The sequence below is a fragment of the Rousettus aegyptiacus genome, unplaced genomic scaffold, assembly GCF_014176215.1.
Source record: "Rousettus aegyptiacus isolate mRouAeg1 unplaced genomic scaffold, mRouAeg1.p scaffold_m13_p_11, whole genome shotgun sequence".
Classification (NCBI taxonomy): Eukaryota; Metazoa; Chordata; class Mammalia; order Chiroptera; family Pteropodidae; genus Rousettus; species Rousettus aegyptiacus.
This window is the reverse complement of record NW_023416286.1, coordinates 19784338-19804709: the sequence shown is the minus strand read 5'-3', so window position 1 is coordinate 19804709 and position 20372 is coordinate 19784338. Positions and strand designations below refer to the sequence as shown.

Here is a 20372-nt window from a genome sequence, read left to right as displayed (position 1 = left end):
TGGGAATTGCTAGCTAGAAAGAACCAGGAGTATTTCTAAGGTACCTAATACTGCACCTTGTACAATTAGATCTCATAATCAGTACCTTCTGGTAGTAATGCCTTGCCACAAGAGCAAACCTGTTAATGTCTTCATAGTAGTTACTAAATACATCTTTTAACGAGTAGAATTTCTGCTCCTCTAGATTTAAAGGTCCTCATTAGTCACTAATCCCACTCCCATATTATAATCATCTGATGTGGTCTTTAATAAAAACACACTTTCTAGATTAACAAGACACCTGTTTCAAGGGGCTCAAAATCAAAGCTGCGTACCTGCTCCTTACTACTTATAAGACTCGGTCCCAGAGAACTTGCAAGAAATACTCATAGTTATAGTATATCTTAAACATAACTATTCTTTCTTCTGTAGCTAAGAATCATTAAAGATTTTTACAAGGAGTAAAGAAATCAAAAGATTAACATCTGAATAAATCCTACCCATTTTATGAAAGTTTCCACAAATTATTTTTTCTAGCAGAACAATGAATTAGACTAGAGTAAATATATGGTAAGCTAATTAAAGAAAACTAATTATAATAATCATAATACTTTGGAAATAGAAAAATAGCCTTTATTGATTTCATTGTATATAAATCAGGCCCTATTCACATTGGTATAGAAAACATTTTATACCTACAGAATTATTATAAAGGAAAGAATTGGTAAACAAACAAACAAACAAAACCATCACTCAAGAGACCAGACTAACAAAAACTTTTTAAAAAGTCAAAGAGTTGGAAGTGCATCCTTAAGGACACAAGGATAGAATAAGAAAAATTTATACTTTCTCAATTAAATGTCCAAGTTTTTCTTCCTACTTAGCTGGGTCTTCTATAGAAATTAACATTTAGTCACATATATACATGTATATATGTATACATGGCTGAATATATATATATATAAATTACTGAATCTCAAGAAGGTAGTTATTAAAAATCAACCTTTGCAAAAACTACTATACAAATATGAAGCACAATCATGAGTTTTCTTTAAGCCTTGACCCTTAAGAGCCTCTTATATGTGATGTTTCAAAGGTAAAAATGAGGTACATCTTTTACTATGCACAAGTTCAAATTACAGGTCACCATTAATTAACAAAAATTCCACCAAAATTAGCATTAACTTACACAAAGCTTTTACTAAATAAAAAGTTTGCTTGGACTCTGAATAAAAAGAATTTTTTTCTGATTAACAAAAAAATTGTTAATGAAAAATCACGCTTCCAAGTCAAATATGACCATCACATTCAAAAACATAGTTTATAAGACAATTTTCCGACTGTAAATGCCTTCTCTTTTGAAAGAAAAATCTATTCTAGAAACAAATAAGTACAGATCTAGATTAAACTCTAAACTTGTAAAAAATTTTTTAAATGTTCCACATCTTTCTTAAAAAATTAATAAAAGCAAAATCTTCAGCAAAGCACATTTAAAGCCATATTAGTCAAAGGTACACACAAGAGAGATTAACTGCTAACCAACAAAAAAATTGGTGGAATTTTAAATACCGTTAAAAAAAATGCATTATATACCTAGTACATTACTCATTATCATGTTCTCATATTAAATCCTTAAAATGTAAACTGAAGCATATTTTTAAAGTTAAAATTTATTTTTTAATTCAGAGATTAATATAAATTCAAGTTAACAAAGGCTATTAAGGTTTCTATTATCAATAAAAGAACTTACTAATAAACATAGATCTACTGAATTTAAAGGAATTAATTTTGCAAATATTAATATTTACTGACTACCTAAGTGTCAGGCACTCTTCTAAGAGTTTCGGTGATATCATGAACAAAATTATACTACACAACCCTGCTCTCGTAGAGTTTACATCTAGGGCTCAACTTTTTTTTTTCTCCTTTGGCTCCATATTTTTCACATCAAAAAAGGAGGGGGAAATATTGGACCTCTCTTGACAACCACATAAACAACCAACATTATCCTTCATCAATTTCCTGAAGAATCATCACAGACACCATACGTTTAAACTACTGGGTAGTAAACATAATTTCCTTCTCAATCTACTATATTCCAACGAAAACAGGATTTCAGCTTCCTAATGCAAATATAAGTGAGTCTTAAGTTAAAAGCACTAAAAAGACCACGTAACAGTTTCACAGTAATTTTAGAATGTCGACAATCATAAAGTTCTGCTTTCTCTTTTAAGTAAATAATATTTATTTTTTATTTTATTAATAAAATAAAAACTAAAAGTTGTTATTAAACCAAAAGTAAAGTTTGCATCCTATCAGCAATCCAATGTCCAGGTGGCATGAGTTTTTTATTTTAATTTAGTACCTAATTTTTTGGCAATTGCATACGCTTCATCTGGTGATTTAGCCACGTGTCCTTTGGGAACGGCAACTCCAGCTTCTTGCAACAATTCCATGCTCATGTATTCGTGTAGTGCGAGATTCCTTTGTTGTTGCTGCTGCACTTGGAGTACATGGTTGTTAAACAATCCAGAACTTCCCAGAACCTAAGGAATTGGGGACATAATTATATATGACAGTGAGCTAGCAGTTATTCTTGTTAAAAACACCTTCACAAAATAATTTGAGTACTTGGTTTTTCATAACTGTAATAAACCTATTAAATCATCAAAATATAATATCCATACTATCTAAATTACAACATTAAACTAAAAGCTAATCCACCGGCTAAATATCAAATGTTACCCTCGTAGTTTTAACTCTTTCTTCATCATCTCTAGTCCTTATCTTTAATTTGAGTTATACTACCAAATCTCTAATGATCTACAGAGCATTTCTACCTCAAGGCCAAATTCAGCATATCTAAAACCAATCTTATCTTTCCCGACAAATCAAAAATCTTTCCAACCCTTTCTCCACCATTCCTCCAACACCAAACAAATTTCCCAGCACTAAGATATGTGATAACTTAGTGATTTGGTATTATTATTCTTTTATACACTCAAGACTCAAAATCCTGGCTTCATCTGTAGTGTACTATCCAGATCTGTGGTGTGCTATCCAGATCCTGCCTTCAGAACCAAGACATTCACAGCCCCAGCTGCTGGGAGCGCTGACTGCTGACAACTCTCAGCTGAGTCCTCTCATTGGTGACTCCTCTCCCAAAGTCACACTTCTTTCCCATTGTCAGCCTGCATCCAATAACTCACTGGTCAATGGGTGTTAAGCGAGGGATACAAAGACCTGGCACCTCTTTCCAATTAGTGACATTTCAGAAGGACCATCCTAGTTGCAGATCTCCCAGAGAAACAGCAGAGACACCTACACAACTGCACCACAATTCTGCTTCTCCCTCTATGCAATCCTTCTTCCTTCACTCTCCTAGAAAGGCTGACCCAGAGATCACTTTCCAGTAGACTTCCTCCATGAAACTCTCCAACTCATAGCCTATAAATATCATCTCAGAAAACTGATCTGCAACATTATCTTTAATGTATTCCTTCTAAATAATTCCCTTAACTGGTACAGCAGCCCCCCCTTATCCGTGGTTTTGCTTTCCACAGTTTCAGTCAGAAACTAAGTGGTCAAGCTCAGTCAGTCTGAAAATATTCAATGGAAAATTCCAGAAATAAATAATTTATAAGTTTTAAACTGCATGCCATTCAGAATATCATGATGAAATCTCATGCAGCACTGCTCCATCCAGCCCAGGATGTGAATCATCCTTGTCTAGCATATCCATGCTGTACATGCTACCTACCTGTTGGTCACTTAGTAGCCATCTCAGTCATCAGATCGACTATCAGGGTACCACAGTGCTTGTGTTCAAGTAACCCTTATTTTACTCAATAATGGTTCTAAGGATACTCACAAAACTGCTAGTACAGTATACTGTTATAAGAGTTCTATTATATTAGTTATTGTTATGTTAACCTTTTACTGTGCCTAATTTATAAATTAAACTTTATCATAAGTATGTGTACATAGGAAAAACACAATATATATAAGGGTAGGGTAATAGCCATGGTTTCAGGCATCCACTGAAGGTCTTGAAACATATCTCCCATGAATAAGATGAAACTACTATATATTTTTATTTCAAATACCTATATTTGCAAAGAATTAGCAGTACATATAAGGTATTGCTGATAGCTCTTACACCACTTTAAAGATTTTTTAAATATCTGACGTATCTTGATAATCCTTTCCTTGTGCTGATAGAAGCTGTAACTTGAAATACCATGAGTTTGGAATTACATTAGTAATACAAATTCCTGCATAATCACAAGGATTCCCATATTTAAGTGTTTGTCTTTCTTGATATTATCACTTAGAAGATTCCAAAGGCCACTAATTCCATCCAAATCCTTACACCACCACCCATCCAGTCACACGCCTAGTTTAAATAACACATATTTAAAAGTAGAAAAATATCATTACTGGGGAGTGCAACTCACTCCCTAAGAAAATATCTCAGATTAATCTGCTTGTAACTTTAATTATTTTTATCAAATATACACTGGATAAAAGATAGAGAAACCAAAAGAGGGTCAGAGAACCAAACAAAATGTTTAAGAGAACTTGCAAAATTCATTGTGTGACCTTGAAAAAGTTTCCTAAGACCTTGCATTTCTGTGTCCTCATCTATAAAAGAAAGGGGATGGACTAAGGTCTTTCCAAATTCTAAAGCTACATTGCTTACTGTGAGGGTAGAAGATGTCATAATACAATACATTAGGAATCTCCATATGGAGAGACAAAGGCTTATAAAGGTATTTCCAAAAGGATAAAGATTATGATTAGGACGAAAACAAATTCACCTCACTTTCTAAAAACTAGACAGCACCCTTAAGGTGTCCATAAGACTCGTAAGAAGGAAATTCAAGGCCAAAAAAAAATCAATTCCATTAGTAAGCAAAGTCATGGAATTCACTATCTCTGGACTGAAAGTATGAATAGCTTTTAAAAGATAAAATAACAGTTAAAATCAATTCATCTATGGCATGTCTGAGGAGTTACTTCAGTACATAACCTAAAACTCTGGAGCTTACTTACAAAGCCAATTATGCTGTTCCACAAGTTTCATGGTATCAACGTTGAAAAGAATAGGCCAATCATTATGTTTTGAAAAAAAACTATAAAAAGGATTCAAGTAAACAGGCATTAGAGCCAAAGAGTTCTGGAATTAAAACTTGGCTTTGACCTTACCTGCTTCCTGACCTAGCCCAAATTACTTGTTCTCTTAGCCACAGTTTCTTCATCACTGATGCAGATATTAATGACTCCCTTACAGTGTTGCTGAAAAGCCTAATGAGAGACTACATGTTAAAACGCTTATTAGCACATTGCTGGCACACAGTAAATTCAAAAACAAAAACAAAAAAAGCCAAAACCTGTGGCCATTATGCTGCAGTCTATCCAAAAATGATTATTTTCTACTTCCCCAAGTGGTAAGCTGGTAAACATCTTATTACTACTATTAACAAACAGAGCAGTACACGATTACTTGGGGAAGAAACTTCCCTGCCTCTTCCCAGAAAAGCCCAATCACCAAGCACCGCTCGTCCTGGGAAGTCATCTCACCTAACGACAGATCCTAACGAACACAAAAGTACATCTGAAGGGCATTTCTCCCCTCCCCAAACAGGAGCCGCGGAAGCCTCTGCCCATCCTGCGAGACGCAAGAATGGCAGAAGAAACTGCCCTGGACCCTTGACCTACACTGCGACCCCCACCCCCGCTCCCCGTCGCCCCTCGGAAACTGGGTGAGCAGCTGCAGCCTGGTCGCCGAGGCTCCTCAGGACTGAGGGCCAGAGAAAACAGATGCAAACATGGGCCAACTCGCAGTCCTGGCGCAACGCACTGCCGGGAGAGCTGCCCGCAGGCCTGGAGGTGCACCCCATGTCACCCAATGTCACCGACTGAGAAGTGACCCCCAACCGGATCCTTTTACACCACGCCCACAGGAGCCAAGTCTCTGGCCTCTCCCTTTCTCCTGCCGATCCTCGAAGCAAGAGCAGGCTGAGTTACAATACCTGGGCGGCAGCCCGCAGCGCCGTCCGGGGCGGGTGGCTCCTAAGGGTGGCAGCGGCCAAAAGCCGGCTATAGAATATGGAGGCCGCCATTTCTGAGTCCAACCCCGACCCCTCGGTCGGCGCCGCGCGCAGGCGCAGCGATGCGAGGCGTCGGCCGGCGCCGTAGTTGCGACGCGCGGGCCTCCGCGTCGGGGCGGGGCCTCGGCCTAATTCTGCGGCCGCCGGAAGGGCACAAGCAGAGATCGGACTTATCCGATATAAAAGCACACTTTGACCTGTGAAACAGCACCGCCGCCTCGATATCCGACCGGCAGCGAGAAAGTACCTTACCATTTCGCAACGGAAGGACGACCAAGCACCTCCACTTGTGTGATCGTAACTTCTCTGAGTCGTTGCTTCATTTGTAAGATAGGATGCATTCAAAAAATAAATACTGAATATCTTATTGACCCAAACATTGAATCGAGCCCTTGGGATACAACGGTGAATAAAACAGCGATTCCAGCGCTCAAAGAGGGTTTACCACTAGTTACCCATCCAGACGGCACACCGGCTTCACTTGGGAAGCTTGTTTAAAAATTACCTTCGCCAGACCCCATCTAAGGAAATCTGTTTTTTAGAGTTATGTAGATGAATCAGATGCACATACTGTGCCTTGAAAACACTGAGATGATGTTGTCTCCTATCAAAAATCTGACCACTGGACATCGAGGTTCAAAATGTTTCGAAGCGATTTCAGTGGGCAAGATCTTAACCTAGGAATAGGTGGTTATTGCTGACAAGCATTAGCCAGGCTCTGTGCACTCACCAAGCCCACTGTGTCCAGGACGAAAAATAATTCCACCCCCAGAGATTTGGGAATCCAAAACAAGGAGCGTTAGAGGCAGACCCAAAATTTCTTGAACACGGGTGGTACAAGGGTGGAAACCTCTGGCAGGTTTGTGGACTCCTGCAGATAGAGCCGAATCGTATTCCCAGGATTTGTATCCACCCCAACAGAGCTGGGGAAGCCTGCAATGGCTTCTAGAACCTTTGAGAGTTACATAGACAAGTACAGAGAGCCAGCAGGCGAGAACAAGGAGGGATAGACCCGTAAGGAGCAATGATTCAGAGTGTTTGAGAAGAGGAACGTGTCAATAAATGCCAATTTAGAAGAAAAAAAAAAAAAGGACTAGATGTTCCCTGCTGTTCTATCACCGCATGTATCCCCTGCATCAAAAGAGAAGGATGGAAATAGATCCTCATTTAACCGAGATTAAATTTCTTGCACTTGATGTAATAAGGGTGAATAACAGAATTTAAGTTCAGATGTATAAAGATAGTCACAGTTCTCATACATATGAACATATGGAATGAACTTGATATCACTGTAGCACTAGTTTTTAGTTTTCAACCTTGGCTGAACCCTAGAATCACCTGGAGAGATTTTATAAAATTTTTGCTTGGGCCCCACCACCGAAGTGTCTAATTCATTTGTCTAGGGTGGGACCGAGTGTGATCTTTTATAAAAATTCCCCTGGTGTTTTTAATAAGTACCCAAGAATAACAACCACTCCTGCCTTGCTCTTTCTACTGTCTTTTTGTCTTACTGGAGGGGAGGGGCTTTCTAAGGGAGGAGGCAGTCACCATGGATGAGCATTGGATTTAAAGTCAATACACCTGTATTTGAATTCTAGCTCTGCCACCTGCTAATTGTGCGGTCTTAAGCAAGTCACTTATCCTCTCTGAGTTTCAGGTTCCACATTTGTTAAAAATGGGTGTAATTTTTTTCTGATATTTGCTGTAACGAATTGCCACAAATTGGGTGGCTTAAAAAAAATCTCAGTTTTGGATACCATAAAGGCAAAATTGTTGTTATCTGGCCAAATTCAAGGTGTTAACAGGTCCACACTCCCTCTGGAGGCTGAAGGGGGAAATCTGTTTCTTTCCATTTTCTGCTTCTGGTGGCTACTGGTACTCTTTAGCCTGTGATAACTTCACTCCAATCTCAGCCTCCTTCTCTTTTCTCTGTCAAATCTTCTCTCTTATAAGTCTATATGTACTTTTAGGATCCACCATACTCCAGGATAATCTTTCCATTTCAAGATTCTTAGTTTAATCACATCTGCAAGTCCTTTCGCCGTATAAGGTAAGTCAGAGGTCCCAGGGATTAGGACCTGGATATATTTCAGAGGGATGCTATTGAGCCTACCACAATAAATCTAATAATAAATGCCCTGTCTGGTGAAAGTTAGGAACAAGTAAGATAAATATGTGAAAACATCTTAAAATGTTACGTAAATACAAGCTATAGTCATTTTTGCTGCTTTCCATGACTCAGCTTTTACAACTCCCAGCTACATATGCTATACCCCTGGTAGCCTTAACGGCTTCCCATATACTCTCCCAGAATATCTCCCTTGAGGCAGAGCTAGAGACCTCCTAAGTTTATACAGGCCCTTATGAATTAAAAAGATAAGTGACTCCAACCTCAGGACACTTCACTTATGTTGGAAAAATTGACAAAATATATTCTACCAACTCTCAAAAACATGTAAGGGAAATTGAGCAAACAAGTAAATATCTTAAGAATAGTGGGTGTTAGATTTCTGTCTATCAAATAAGGGGGTTAAAATATGAAAAAGAACATTAGAGTTTTTCTCTTGATTGGAATTAAGTATTGATATAAACTCATCATTTTCAATATGTAGTGATAGATATAGAAATAGATATAGATAGTATGTTACTTAGGTTTCTCCAGAGAAGCAGAATCAATAGAACGTGTACATCTATAGAGAGATTCATTTTAAGGAATTAGCTCATGCAATTACAAAGATTGGCAAATCCGAAATCTTCAGGGTGAGCCATCAAGCCAGAAACCCAGGGAAGAACTAATGTTGAAGTTCAAGTCCAAAGTCCATCAGGCTGGAGATATCCCATTTTGAGGGGGAAGATCAGTCTTTTGTTCTATTCAGGCCTTCAACAGATTGGGTGAGAACCATCCACATTATGGAGAGCAATCTGCTTTACTAAAAGTCCACTAATTTAAATGTAAATCTCATACAGAAGAACATCCTCTTGAAAACATTCAGAATATTGTTTGACCAAATATCTGGGCACCATGGCCTAGCCAAATTGACACATAAAATTAACCATCACGTGTGTGTGTGTGTGTGTGTGTGTGTGTGTGTGTGTTTGCCTTCTCTGTACACTGAGAAGGCCTGTGAGCAGCAACTACCAGTAACAATAAGCATACCTTGTGCCCAGATCTAATCACCATTCTCCACTAAAAGGAACTAGATATTTTTGGAGAAATCACTGATTATAGGATTGAGCAGGAAAAGTACAAGATGAGCTTGGAATGTATTGTTGAGCCAAAAAGTAAGGATGTGCTCAAAAAGTAGAGAATGTATCAGAAATACAGAAGCCAAATAGCCATTAACTAATTATGTGACAATTTGAACAACAAAATAAATAATAGCAGAAAATATGATATAGATGTACTTTCCCCTATTCTTCCCACTTAGTACAACTAAAAACTCTAAATGTTATATATACTATATATTATATATATAACTCTAGATGTTATATATACTATAAATTACATATATAATATATATAATTTATATATAAATTACATATATAATACATATAATTTGTATACATAAAACAATCATAAGACAATGATAGGAGAAGAAAAGTTCCAGTTAGGGACCTCTGGAACCAAGGAATAGCATTGTAGTAATTCCCTGGGTTTTCTTTTTGCCTTAAATATCCCAAATTTGGTGCTAAAGAAGCTAGCAAATTATAAATGCCATAGGGTGCAGCCAAAAAAAAAAAAAAGCCTCCTAAAAAGTCTGCTCTCTGAAGCTAAAAGACTACGAAAGGTGCAGCCAAGCAAGATGGAAACTTTCAGACAATAGCCATTCTACTCTGGTCAAACACCACAAACAAAACTATGGCCCTACCTCCACCATGCCAGCAAAGTTTGAATGGAGCATCAAAAATTCCATACCTACAAGGCTATAACAAGGTACTCCAACATAGCACTAAGGGTGATGTCAGAGAAGTACACTGAGAATTTTATTTCCACTCACTAGCAATGAGTCCCTCTCCTCCCAAAGTGTTAATAGAGACCACATGAAGAGCCTGGACTTCTGCCCCAACCCAGGAGTAATGAGGCGCTTTTCCCCTTCTTCACTGGGATGGTGTCAGAAGAGGTCTAATAAAAAGTCAATATTTTCACCACTGTAGAGTGTTAGCAAAATCACCCCCACTGTGGTGTCAGTGGAAACCAGAACTTCCACCCTTGCCCAGTGGTAAGGAGGAGCTTCCCCACCTTGGGAAGCAATGAAGGCCAAGAGAGGAACCTCTCTACTTCTACCTGACAGTACCTAAGCAGCACTCCCCCACTGCTTTTCTCTGTCAGAGCAATCTGAAGAAAAAAAAATCAAACTAAAACAAAGTTAAAACAAGATCCAGAATCTCATAACATAATATGAAAATGTCTAGGTTTCAATAGAAAATTATCCATCATAGCAAGAAACAGAAAATCTCAAATCAAACTTAAAAAGTACAGTCAATGTATGCCAACACAGAGAAGATAGAGATGTAAGATTATTTGCCAAAGATTTTAATACTAAAGTATGATAAAAAAAAATGCTTCAATGAGCAATAATGAACATGCTTGAAAGGGGTAAAAAAAATTGAAAGCCTCAGCAAAGATATACAATATATAAAAAAAGAATCAAATAGAAATTGTAGAACTTAAAAATATACAACAGCAGAGAGCAGAGAGCAAAGAACCAGTGAATGGGAAGGCAGAAGAATGGAAATTAATCAATCAGAACAAGAGACGAAATAAATTGAAAAAATAAAATAAACAGATCCTCAGAGACCTATCGAACTATAACAAAAAATTGAATATTCATGTCATCAGAATCCCCAAAGGAAAGAAGAAAGAGGACAGGGCTGAAAAAGTACTCAAAGAAATAATAACTGAAAACTTCCCAAATTTGGCAAAAGACATAAACCTACAGATTCAAGAAGTTGAACAAACTCCAAACAGGAAAAATCCAATGAAATCCACACAGGACACATTATAACTAAACTCCCGAAAACTAGGACAAAAATAAAAAGTCTTGAGCAGCCAGAGAAAAATGACCCTTACCTATAGGGGAAAAAGATTCACATGACAGCAGATTTTTCATTAGTGATCTCTGAGGCCAGAAGAAATAGCATAATAATTTTCAAGTGCTGAAAGGAAAGGATTGTCAACCCCAAATCTCATATCTATTGAAATATTTTTCAGAAATGGAGGAGAAATCAAGAGACTTTCAAATGAATGATAACTAAGAGAATTTATTATTAGACAAGACCTAAAAGAAGGTCTAAAGGAAAGTCTCTAAACAGAAGGGAAAAGATCAAAGAAGAAACTTTGGAACATAGGGAAGGAAAAAAGACAATGGTAAGCAAAGATATAGGTAAATACAATTGGTGTTCTCTTTCCTCTTGAGTTTTCTAAATTATGTTTGATAATCAAAGCAAAAATTATAACACTGTCAGATATAGTTCTAAATGTAAGCAGAGAACAAGTTTGAGACAATTATATATTATAAACACAGGAAAGTAAAAGGACATAAATGGAAGTAGGTTTTCTATATATACATGAAAAAAACAACAATACTGTGTGGTGATATATGTATAATGTAATACCTAGAGCAATGATTTAAGAAGTTATAAAAAATATATATACACAAAAACACTATAAATAAATAAAAATGGAATTCTAAAAAGATATTCAAGTAACCTTCAGGAAGCAGGAAACAGAAAATAAAGAAACAAATAACCCAGAGAACAAATAGAAAACAAATAATAAAGTGGTAGACTTAAGCTCTAACATAGCAATAATAACATTAAATGTCAATGGTCAAAGTGCACCAAGTAAAATACAGATATTCACAGGGTTGCTTAAAACATGATTCCACTGTATGCTGTCTACGAGAAACATTTCAAATACAATGACATAGGCAAATTGAAAGTAAAAGGATAAATATATGTCATGCAAATATTAATCAAAAGAAAGCAAAGCAACTAAATTAATGTCAAATAAAGTACTTCAGAAAAGAAAATCACCAGAGACAGAAAGGAACAATATGTAATTATGAAAGAATTAATCCATCAAGACATAGGAATCCTAAATATGTAGGCACCAACTACAGAGTGCAAAATATGCAAAGCAAAACTTTCAAAGTGAAAGCAGAGAAAGGCAAACTAACAATTACAGTAAGAGACTGTAATGCCCTTCTCTTAATAATTAATAGGACAAATAGGCAGAGAACTGGCAAAGGTGGGGAAGAACTTAACATCATCAACCAAAGGCTCTAATTGACATTCATGCAGCACTCCACCCAACGACGGCAGAATACACATTCACTACAAGTGTATACCAAGATAGATCATTTGCTGGCCATACAACAAACTTCAGCAAATTTAAGTGAATTGAAATCACAGAGTATGTCCTCTAACCACATGGAATCAAACCAGAAATCAGTAGCAGAAGGATAACAGAAGAATTTCCAAACACTTGGAAACTAAACTACAGACGCCTAAATAATCCATGAATTAAAGACAAAGTTTCAAGGGAAATTTTAAAAATATACATTGAACTAATGAAAATGAAAATATGACATATCAAAATTTGTGAGACACAGGCAAAGCAGAAGAACAGGAAAATTTATAACACAAATATTTACCTTAGAAAAGAAGAAAATTCTCAATCCAATAATCTAAGTTCCCAACGCATGAATTTAGAAAAGGAAAAGCAAAGTAAACCCAAGGGAAGAAAAAGAAAAAACATAATATTTAGAGAGAAGAAATAAATGAAATCGAAAACAGTAAACAGTCGGGAAAAATCAATGAAACAAAGAGCTGATTCTTTGAAAAGATCAATAAAATTAACAAACCTCTAACAAGACCGACTAAGAAAAAAGCAAGAGAAGACATAAAGTCCCAATGTGAGGAATGTAGCAGCGTATATCATTATAGACCCTGAAGACATCAAAAGGTTAATAAAAAAAATCCACAAATAATACCACACGCACATAAATTTGACAACTTTGACAATTAGACCAATTTCTCAAAAAGTGCAAATTATCAAACTCATTCTATATGAAAATATTATTTCAATAGATCTTATAACTGTGAAGGAAAATGTATTTGTAATTTTAAAATTCAAAAAAATATCCAAGCCCACATGATTTCACTGAAGAATTCTATTAAACATTTCAGTGAGAACAACAATTCTATACAGTGTCTTCCAGAAGAAAGAAGGGAACACTTTCCAATTCATTTTATGATGCTAATATTATTCTGATACCAAAGTCAGAAAAATACAGAATATAAAAAAGAATGTTGACCACTATTTCTTATGAGTATATATGCAAAAATCCATTTGGACGATAGCATCCTACATGAAGGATACACAAGTGAAGGAAAAGAGTCCAATGTCCACTCTATCAATGCACAGGAACAATGCCAGCCACTGCGAGCTGGGACTCCTTAGCCTAGGTCCTGGTGGCACTAAGAGTTCCAAATGAGATAAACTTACAATCCTTAAAAGAATTTAGACTATATATGCAAAGCTGGTGTAGCAATTTGAGAATTAAGCTCTAACATAGAAATAATTACATTAAATGTACTACACCAGCAATCTCAAATTTTTGGCCTCAGGAAGTTTCTAGATCCTTAAATTTATTGAGGATCTCACAGAGCTTTCATGTGGCTATATCTATCAATATTTACCATCTTAATTTTAATTTAAACTGAGAAAGTTTAGATTTATTTACTCGCTTTAAAAATAGCTGTAATAACCTGTTACATGTTAACACAAATAATATAGTTTTGTGAAAAATTTTTCAAAAAAAACAAAACCATTAGTGAGAAGAGTGGCATTGTTTTACATTTTTGCAAATCTGTTTAATGTCTGGATTAATAGAAGACAGCAATATTGTCATATCTACTTTTGCATTCAGTTGTTTATAATATGTATTTTTGTTGATGTATATGAAGAAAATATATGCAAATAGGTAGTTAAAAAAGGGAGAGTATTTTATTAGCCTTTTTATATAATTATAGACATTTGTCTTTGATATTATACCAAAACTTGACCACTAGTAGTTTTTTAAAGATTAGCTGCAATGTGAAATCTGAAACCATATCAATGAACTTTTCAACCTGTTATTTTGCGATTTGTTGGTCTATTGTGAATGTTGAATGAATCTTTACCCAGGCATGATTTTGTATTGGCCATTGTGTTGATCATTTGAAAAAAGTTCTGTTCACAGTTATGTAACAATTCCAAATGTTGATATATTTATTCTGAAAATTTTTATACTAATATTTGTTAATATCACCACTTATTTTGTCAGAAAAACCTTTCAGTACTGGGAAACTTTCCAACTTCTTTGTTTTTCTAAAATATTCATTTCCACTTGAAAGCTCAAATTGTATCATTTTAGCAACAAATAGGGTCAATCGTTTACCATGAAATTATAGGCTCACTTTGTTCATTTTTGAGAAAATGTCTACCAAATACCAAATCAGAAAACCACAGTTTGTCTATCAGTCCTTAAAACAAAAATGGTAACATGTAAAAAAAAAAGCAACTAGTCCAGTTCACATCTCAATCACACAACTGTTCTCAAGACTGACAATCCTCCTTTCATTGCAGCACAAAGTACTTTATAAACACAGCTCATTTCATCACACATAATATTAAAAAGACATGTACTTACGAGTTAAGTTTTACTGAAATTAATAATTTTTACTGCTTCATCAAGAACATTGTTAAGTAAAATTGCTTCTATGTGTATGTGCACATGCGCATTGTGGTGAAGAATTCAATGGCTGGTTTGCTGCCACATCTTTGATTCTTGCTAAGTTCTAGCAGTTTTGCCTGCCATTACTTTTGATAATAAGTGCAGATACCGACACAAGATAAAAACAAGACCAAAACCTTTATATTATTATTAAAATAGTCATGGCCTCACAGATTTCCTGAGAGGGTATCTGTTGACCAAATTTGAGAACTGCTAGACTAAATGCTGCAGAAAGAAACTAGTCAGGCCATAAGTGAAATGACTAAAAAATAAGAATTTGGTTTTTTAATGTAGCAATTTATGACATAACTTCTCATGCATGACCACATTTGACCCTCATAATGCCCTCTTGAGGTGGTAGATAAAGCTGATATTACTTTCATACATGTAAAGAAACATCCTTTGAACTAACTGAAATGACAAATCATTATCTTAACTAGTAAGTGATGGCATTTGCATTCGAACCTGGACTTTCTGACTCAAGTGCCGAATTTTCCCCACAATACCACATTTTGTCTCTGCCTTACCATGGATTAGAGATCTGCTCCTCTTTTTCTTCCTCCATAAGTCATAGCCTTTTTTTCTATTGATTCCCATCCCCAACCCTCACCTCATGAAGAATTTAATGGGAAACTTCACATAGTGGACAGAATAAATAATTGCAGAAACTGGGGGCCATGAATGGAGTTGAAAGTTTAAGAAATTTTCTCCAAAGGAAATGAAGTACATAGAAACAATGGCCACCTTGGATATAATAAATGATAAGCAAAGGACATCTCAGAAACAACTTGATGTTGTTCTATATATATAGGCCTTGATGATGCTCTATGAGCTGACATTAGAACTACTCCACCAACATAGATGATTTAAATCAGGACTGTTATGTGAGAAAGAAACAAACTTCTTTGTTTTTTAAGCCACTTCATTATTACAACAGCTTAATTTTGCCCTGCTTTAATATGCCTTCTTTCCTTCAAGATTTTAGCTTTTTTCACTGTTTCTCTCCCCAATCTGAATCCAGTGAAAATTTTTCACAATTTTAATACCCACAAAGGTGATTCTTCCAACACTCTATTTTTCATAAAAAGTGTGTTCAGCGAGATCATCTCTGACCTCCAAATTTCTAAATCAAAGGTCACTTCTCAGTACTCATTTTACTGAACCTATCAGCAGTCCAGGAAGTGCAAAGTCCCAAATAAGATGAACCCTAAGAGGCCCACATCAAGACACATCATAATTAAAATGCCAAAGGTTAAAGGCAAATAGAGAATATTGAAAGCAACAAGAGAAAAGCAATTAGTTATCTATAAGGGAGCTCCCATTAGACTGTTAGTTGATTTCTCAACAGAAACTTTGGAGGTTAGAGGGACTAGTGCAAAATATTCAAAGTGATTAAAAGCAAGGACCTACAACCAAGACAGCTCTACCCAGCAAAGCTATCATCATTAGGAATTGAAGGACAGGTAGTTTCCCAGACATGAAGAAGCTAAAGGGGTTCATCATCACCAAACCAGTATTAAAAGAATTTCTTTAAGAAGAAAAAAAATAAGATAAAAAATACCAATAATAAAATGGCAATAACTACACACTTACTTTAAATGTAAATGGATTAAACACTCCAATAAAAACACATAGGTTGGCTGAATGGATAAGAATACAAGACCCATACATATACTGTCTGCAAGAGACTCACTTCATATGGAAAGACACGCATGGACTGAAAGTATAGGGATGGGGAAGATATTTGATGAAAAAAAATGTGGGCTAGCAATACTTATATCAGACAAAATAGACTTTAAAACAAATGATATAAGAGACAAAAAATGACATTTCATAATGATAAAGGTATCAATACAACAAGAGCATATAAACTTTGTAAACATTTACACACTCAACATAGGAACACCTAAATATGTAAAGCAAATATTGACAGACATAAAGGGAAAGATCAACAGTAATATAATCATAATAAAAGACTTTAATACCCCATTGACATCAGTGGATAGATCATCTAGAAAGAAAATCAGTGAGAAACTACAACCTTAAATGATACATTAGAGCAGATAGATTAATGGATATTTTCAGAACATTTCACCCCAAAGTATTGGAATATACCTTCTTTTCAAGTGCATATGGAACACTTTCCAGGACAGATCACATGTTAGGTCACAAAACAAATCTTAATAAATTTAAGAAGAGTAAAATAATACCAAGCATCTTCTCTGATCACAGTGGTTTAAGACTAGAAATCAATTACAATAAGAAAACTGAAAAACACACAAAGACATGGAAGCTAAATAACATAACATGGAAAAATGAATGGGTTAGCAATGAGATCAAGAAATAAATCGAAAGAAATCAAAAGATACCTGGAGACAAATGATGATGAAAACACAATGATCCCACATCTACAGGACATGGTCAAAGTAGTTCTAAGAAGGAAATTCATAGCAATACAGGCCAACCTCAAGAAACAAGAAAAATCTCAAATTGACAATGTAAACTTACACCTAAGGGAACTAAAAAAAGAAGAACAAACAAAACCCAAATGGAGTAGAAGGAATGAAATAATAACAATCAGAGCAGAAATAAACTAAACAAAGTCTTTAAAAAATATAAAAGATAAATGAAATTGAGGGCGGATTCTTTGAAAACATAAACAAAACTGATAAACTTTTAACAAGATAAATCAAGAGAAAAGGAGAGAATACCTAAATAAATAAAATCAGAATGGAAGAGGAGAAATGACAACTGACACCACAGATATACAAAGAATTATGAGAAAATACTATGAACAATTATATGCCAACAAATTGGACAATCTGGAAGAAATGGATACATTCCTGGAAACATACACTCTCACAATACTGAATTAAGAAGAAACAGAAAATCTGAACAGATGGATAACTACAAACTAAATTGAGTCAGTAATCAAAAACCTTGCAACAAACAACAGTCCTGGACCAGATGGCTTCACAGGTGAATTTTACCAAACATTCAAAGAAGAATTAACACCTATCCTTATCAAACTATTCCAAAAAATTAAAGAGAAGGGAAGCCCATTTTATAGGGCTAGCATTACCCTGGTTCTAAAATCAAAAAAAAGACACTAAAATAAAAAGAAATTAACAGGTCTATATCCATGTTGAACATAGAGGCAAAAACCCTCACCAAGATATTAGCAAACCATATTCAGCAATACGTCATAAAGGTTATACACCACGATCAAGTGGGATTTATTCCTGGGGTGCAAAATTGTTTCAATAACTGTAAATCAAATAATATGACACAGCATCTAAGCAACATGAAGGATAAATATCACATGATCATATCAATCGATTTCAGAAAAAGCATTTGATAAAATCCAGCATCCATTTATGATAAAAACTTTCAGCAAAGTGAGATTAGAGGGTACATACTTCAACATAATAAGCCCATATATAACAAATCCACAGCGAACATCATACTCAATGGAGAAAAGCTAAAAGCATTTTCCTTTATAACAGGAACAAGACAAGGATGTCAACTTTCACCATTTCTATTCAACATAGTATTGGAAATCCTAGCCACAGAAATCAGACAAGAGGAGTAAAAAAAAGCATCCACATTGGGAAGGAAGAAGTAAAACTGTCATTATTTGCAGATGACATGATACTATATAGAGAGAACCCTAAAGAGTCCATCAAATATATATATATATATTAGGACTGGTAAATAAATTCAGTAAAGTAGCAGGATGCAAAACTAGTATTCAGAAGTTGCTTACATTTTATACACTGATAATGAACTATCTGAAAGAGAAATTAAGAAAACAATTCCATTTACAACTGCATCCAAAAAAAACCTAGGAATACATTTAACCAAAAAGGTAAAAAACTTGTATGCAGAAATTTATCAGAAAGAAGGGAGGAAAGAAATTGAAGATTGAAGAAAGAAATTGAAGAAGATACAAATATAGGTTATACCATGCTCGTGGATAAGAAGAATTAACATTGTTAAAATGTCCATACTACCCAAAGCAATCTATAGATTCAATGCAATTTCTATCAAAATACCAATGGCATTTTTCACAGAAGTAGAACCAAAAAAAATCCTAAAATTTACATGGAATCACAAAAGACATTGAATAGCCAAAGCGATTGTGAGAAAGAAGAACAAAGTTGGAGATATCATGCTTCCTGATATCAAACTATTCTAAAAGGCTATAGTAATCAAAACAGCATGGTACTAGCACAAAAACAGACACATAGATCAATGGAACAGAAAAGAGAGACCAGAAATAAATCCATACCTGTGTGGTCAATTAATCTATGACAGAAGAGGCAATGCAGTAAAGATGTTCTCTTCAATAAATGGTGTTGAGAAAACTGGACAAATACATGCAAAAAAAAAAAATGAAACTGGACCATCTTCTTACACTATATACAAGAATAAACTAAAAATGAATTAAAAACTTAAATTTAAGACCTAAAACCATAAACCTCCTAGATGAAAACATAAGCAGTAAACTCTCTGACATTGCTCTTAGGCATATTTTTATATGTCTCCTTGAACAAAAGAAACAAAAGAAAAAATAAGCACATGGGACCACATAAACTAAAAAAGTTTTGCACAGCAAAGGAAACTATCAACAAAACAAAAAGATGACCTACTGAATGTGAGAAGATATTTGCCAATGATACATCCAATAAGAAGTTAATATCCAAAATATATAAGGAACTCATACAACTTAACACCAAAAAGGCAAACAATCCAACTAAAAAATGGCCAGAGGACCTGAAGAAACATTTCTCCAAATAGGGTATACAGATAGCCAATAGAAATAGGCATATGAAAGCATGCTCAACATCACTAATCATCAGAGAAATGCAAGTTAAAACCACAAAACCACAATGAGTCATTATCTCGCAATTGTCAGAATGTCTGTTATCAAAAAAATCAACAACCAACAAGTGTTGGCAAGGATGTAGAGAAAAGGGAAGTCTGGTGCACTGCTGGTGGATTTGCAAATTTGCGTGGCCACTATGGAAAATAGTATGGAGGTTCCTCAAAAAAATTAAAAAGAGAACTACTAGATGACCCAGCAATCCAACTTCTTAGTATTTATATGAAGAATTCTAAAACATAAATTCAAAAAGACATCCTTATGTTTATTGCGGCATTATTTACAATAGCCAAGATATAAAAGCAACCTAAGTACCAATCAATAGATGATTGCTTAAAGAAAAAGTGGTACAGATATACAATAGAATATTACTTGGCTATATAAAAAAAAAAGAAATTTTATCATTTGCAACAACATGGATGGACCTAGAAGATATTTTGCTAAGTGAAATAAGTTATACAGAGAAAAACAGATACCATATGATTTCATTTATATGTGAGATCTAAAAATAAAAATAAAAAACTCAGATACAGAAAAAAACTAGGTGGGAGAGGGGTTTGGGGACTGGGTAATAAAGGCAAAGGGATTAAGAAGCACACATTAGTAGTTATAGAA

The 20372-nt window shown here is 35.1% G+C and overlaps 1 protein-coding gene across 5 annotated transcripts in view; it reads right to left on the bottom strand.

Annotated features, from left to right (window-relative positions):
* The window catches only part of SUCLA2 (succinate-CoA ligase ADP-forming subunit beta), a 56253-nt gene extending 36708 nt beyond the window's left edge, over positions 1-19545 (bottom strand). Inside the window, exons 1-2 of one of the 5 annotated variants that reach the window (XM_036228598.1) lie at positions 19525-19545; positions 2345-2525 (exon numbers count right to left, since the gene is read on the bottom strand). In XM_036228598.1, the coding sequence (XP_036084491.1) occupies positions 2345-2441 (97 nt within the window). In that variant the 5' untranslated portion in view covers positions 2442-2525; positions 19525-19545. Of the gene's footprint in view, positions 1-2344; positions 2526-5187; positions 5327-6014; positions 6167-6344; positions 6363-19163; positions 19253-19524 lie in introns of those variants that run through there. The other 4 variants (XM_036228596.1, XM_036228595.1, XM_016165202.2 and 1 more) reach the window with 4 other exon arrangements.
* Between the last annotated feature and the right edge of the window lie 827 nt (positions 19546-20372).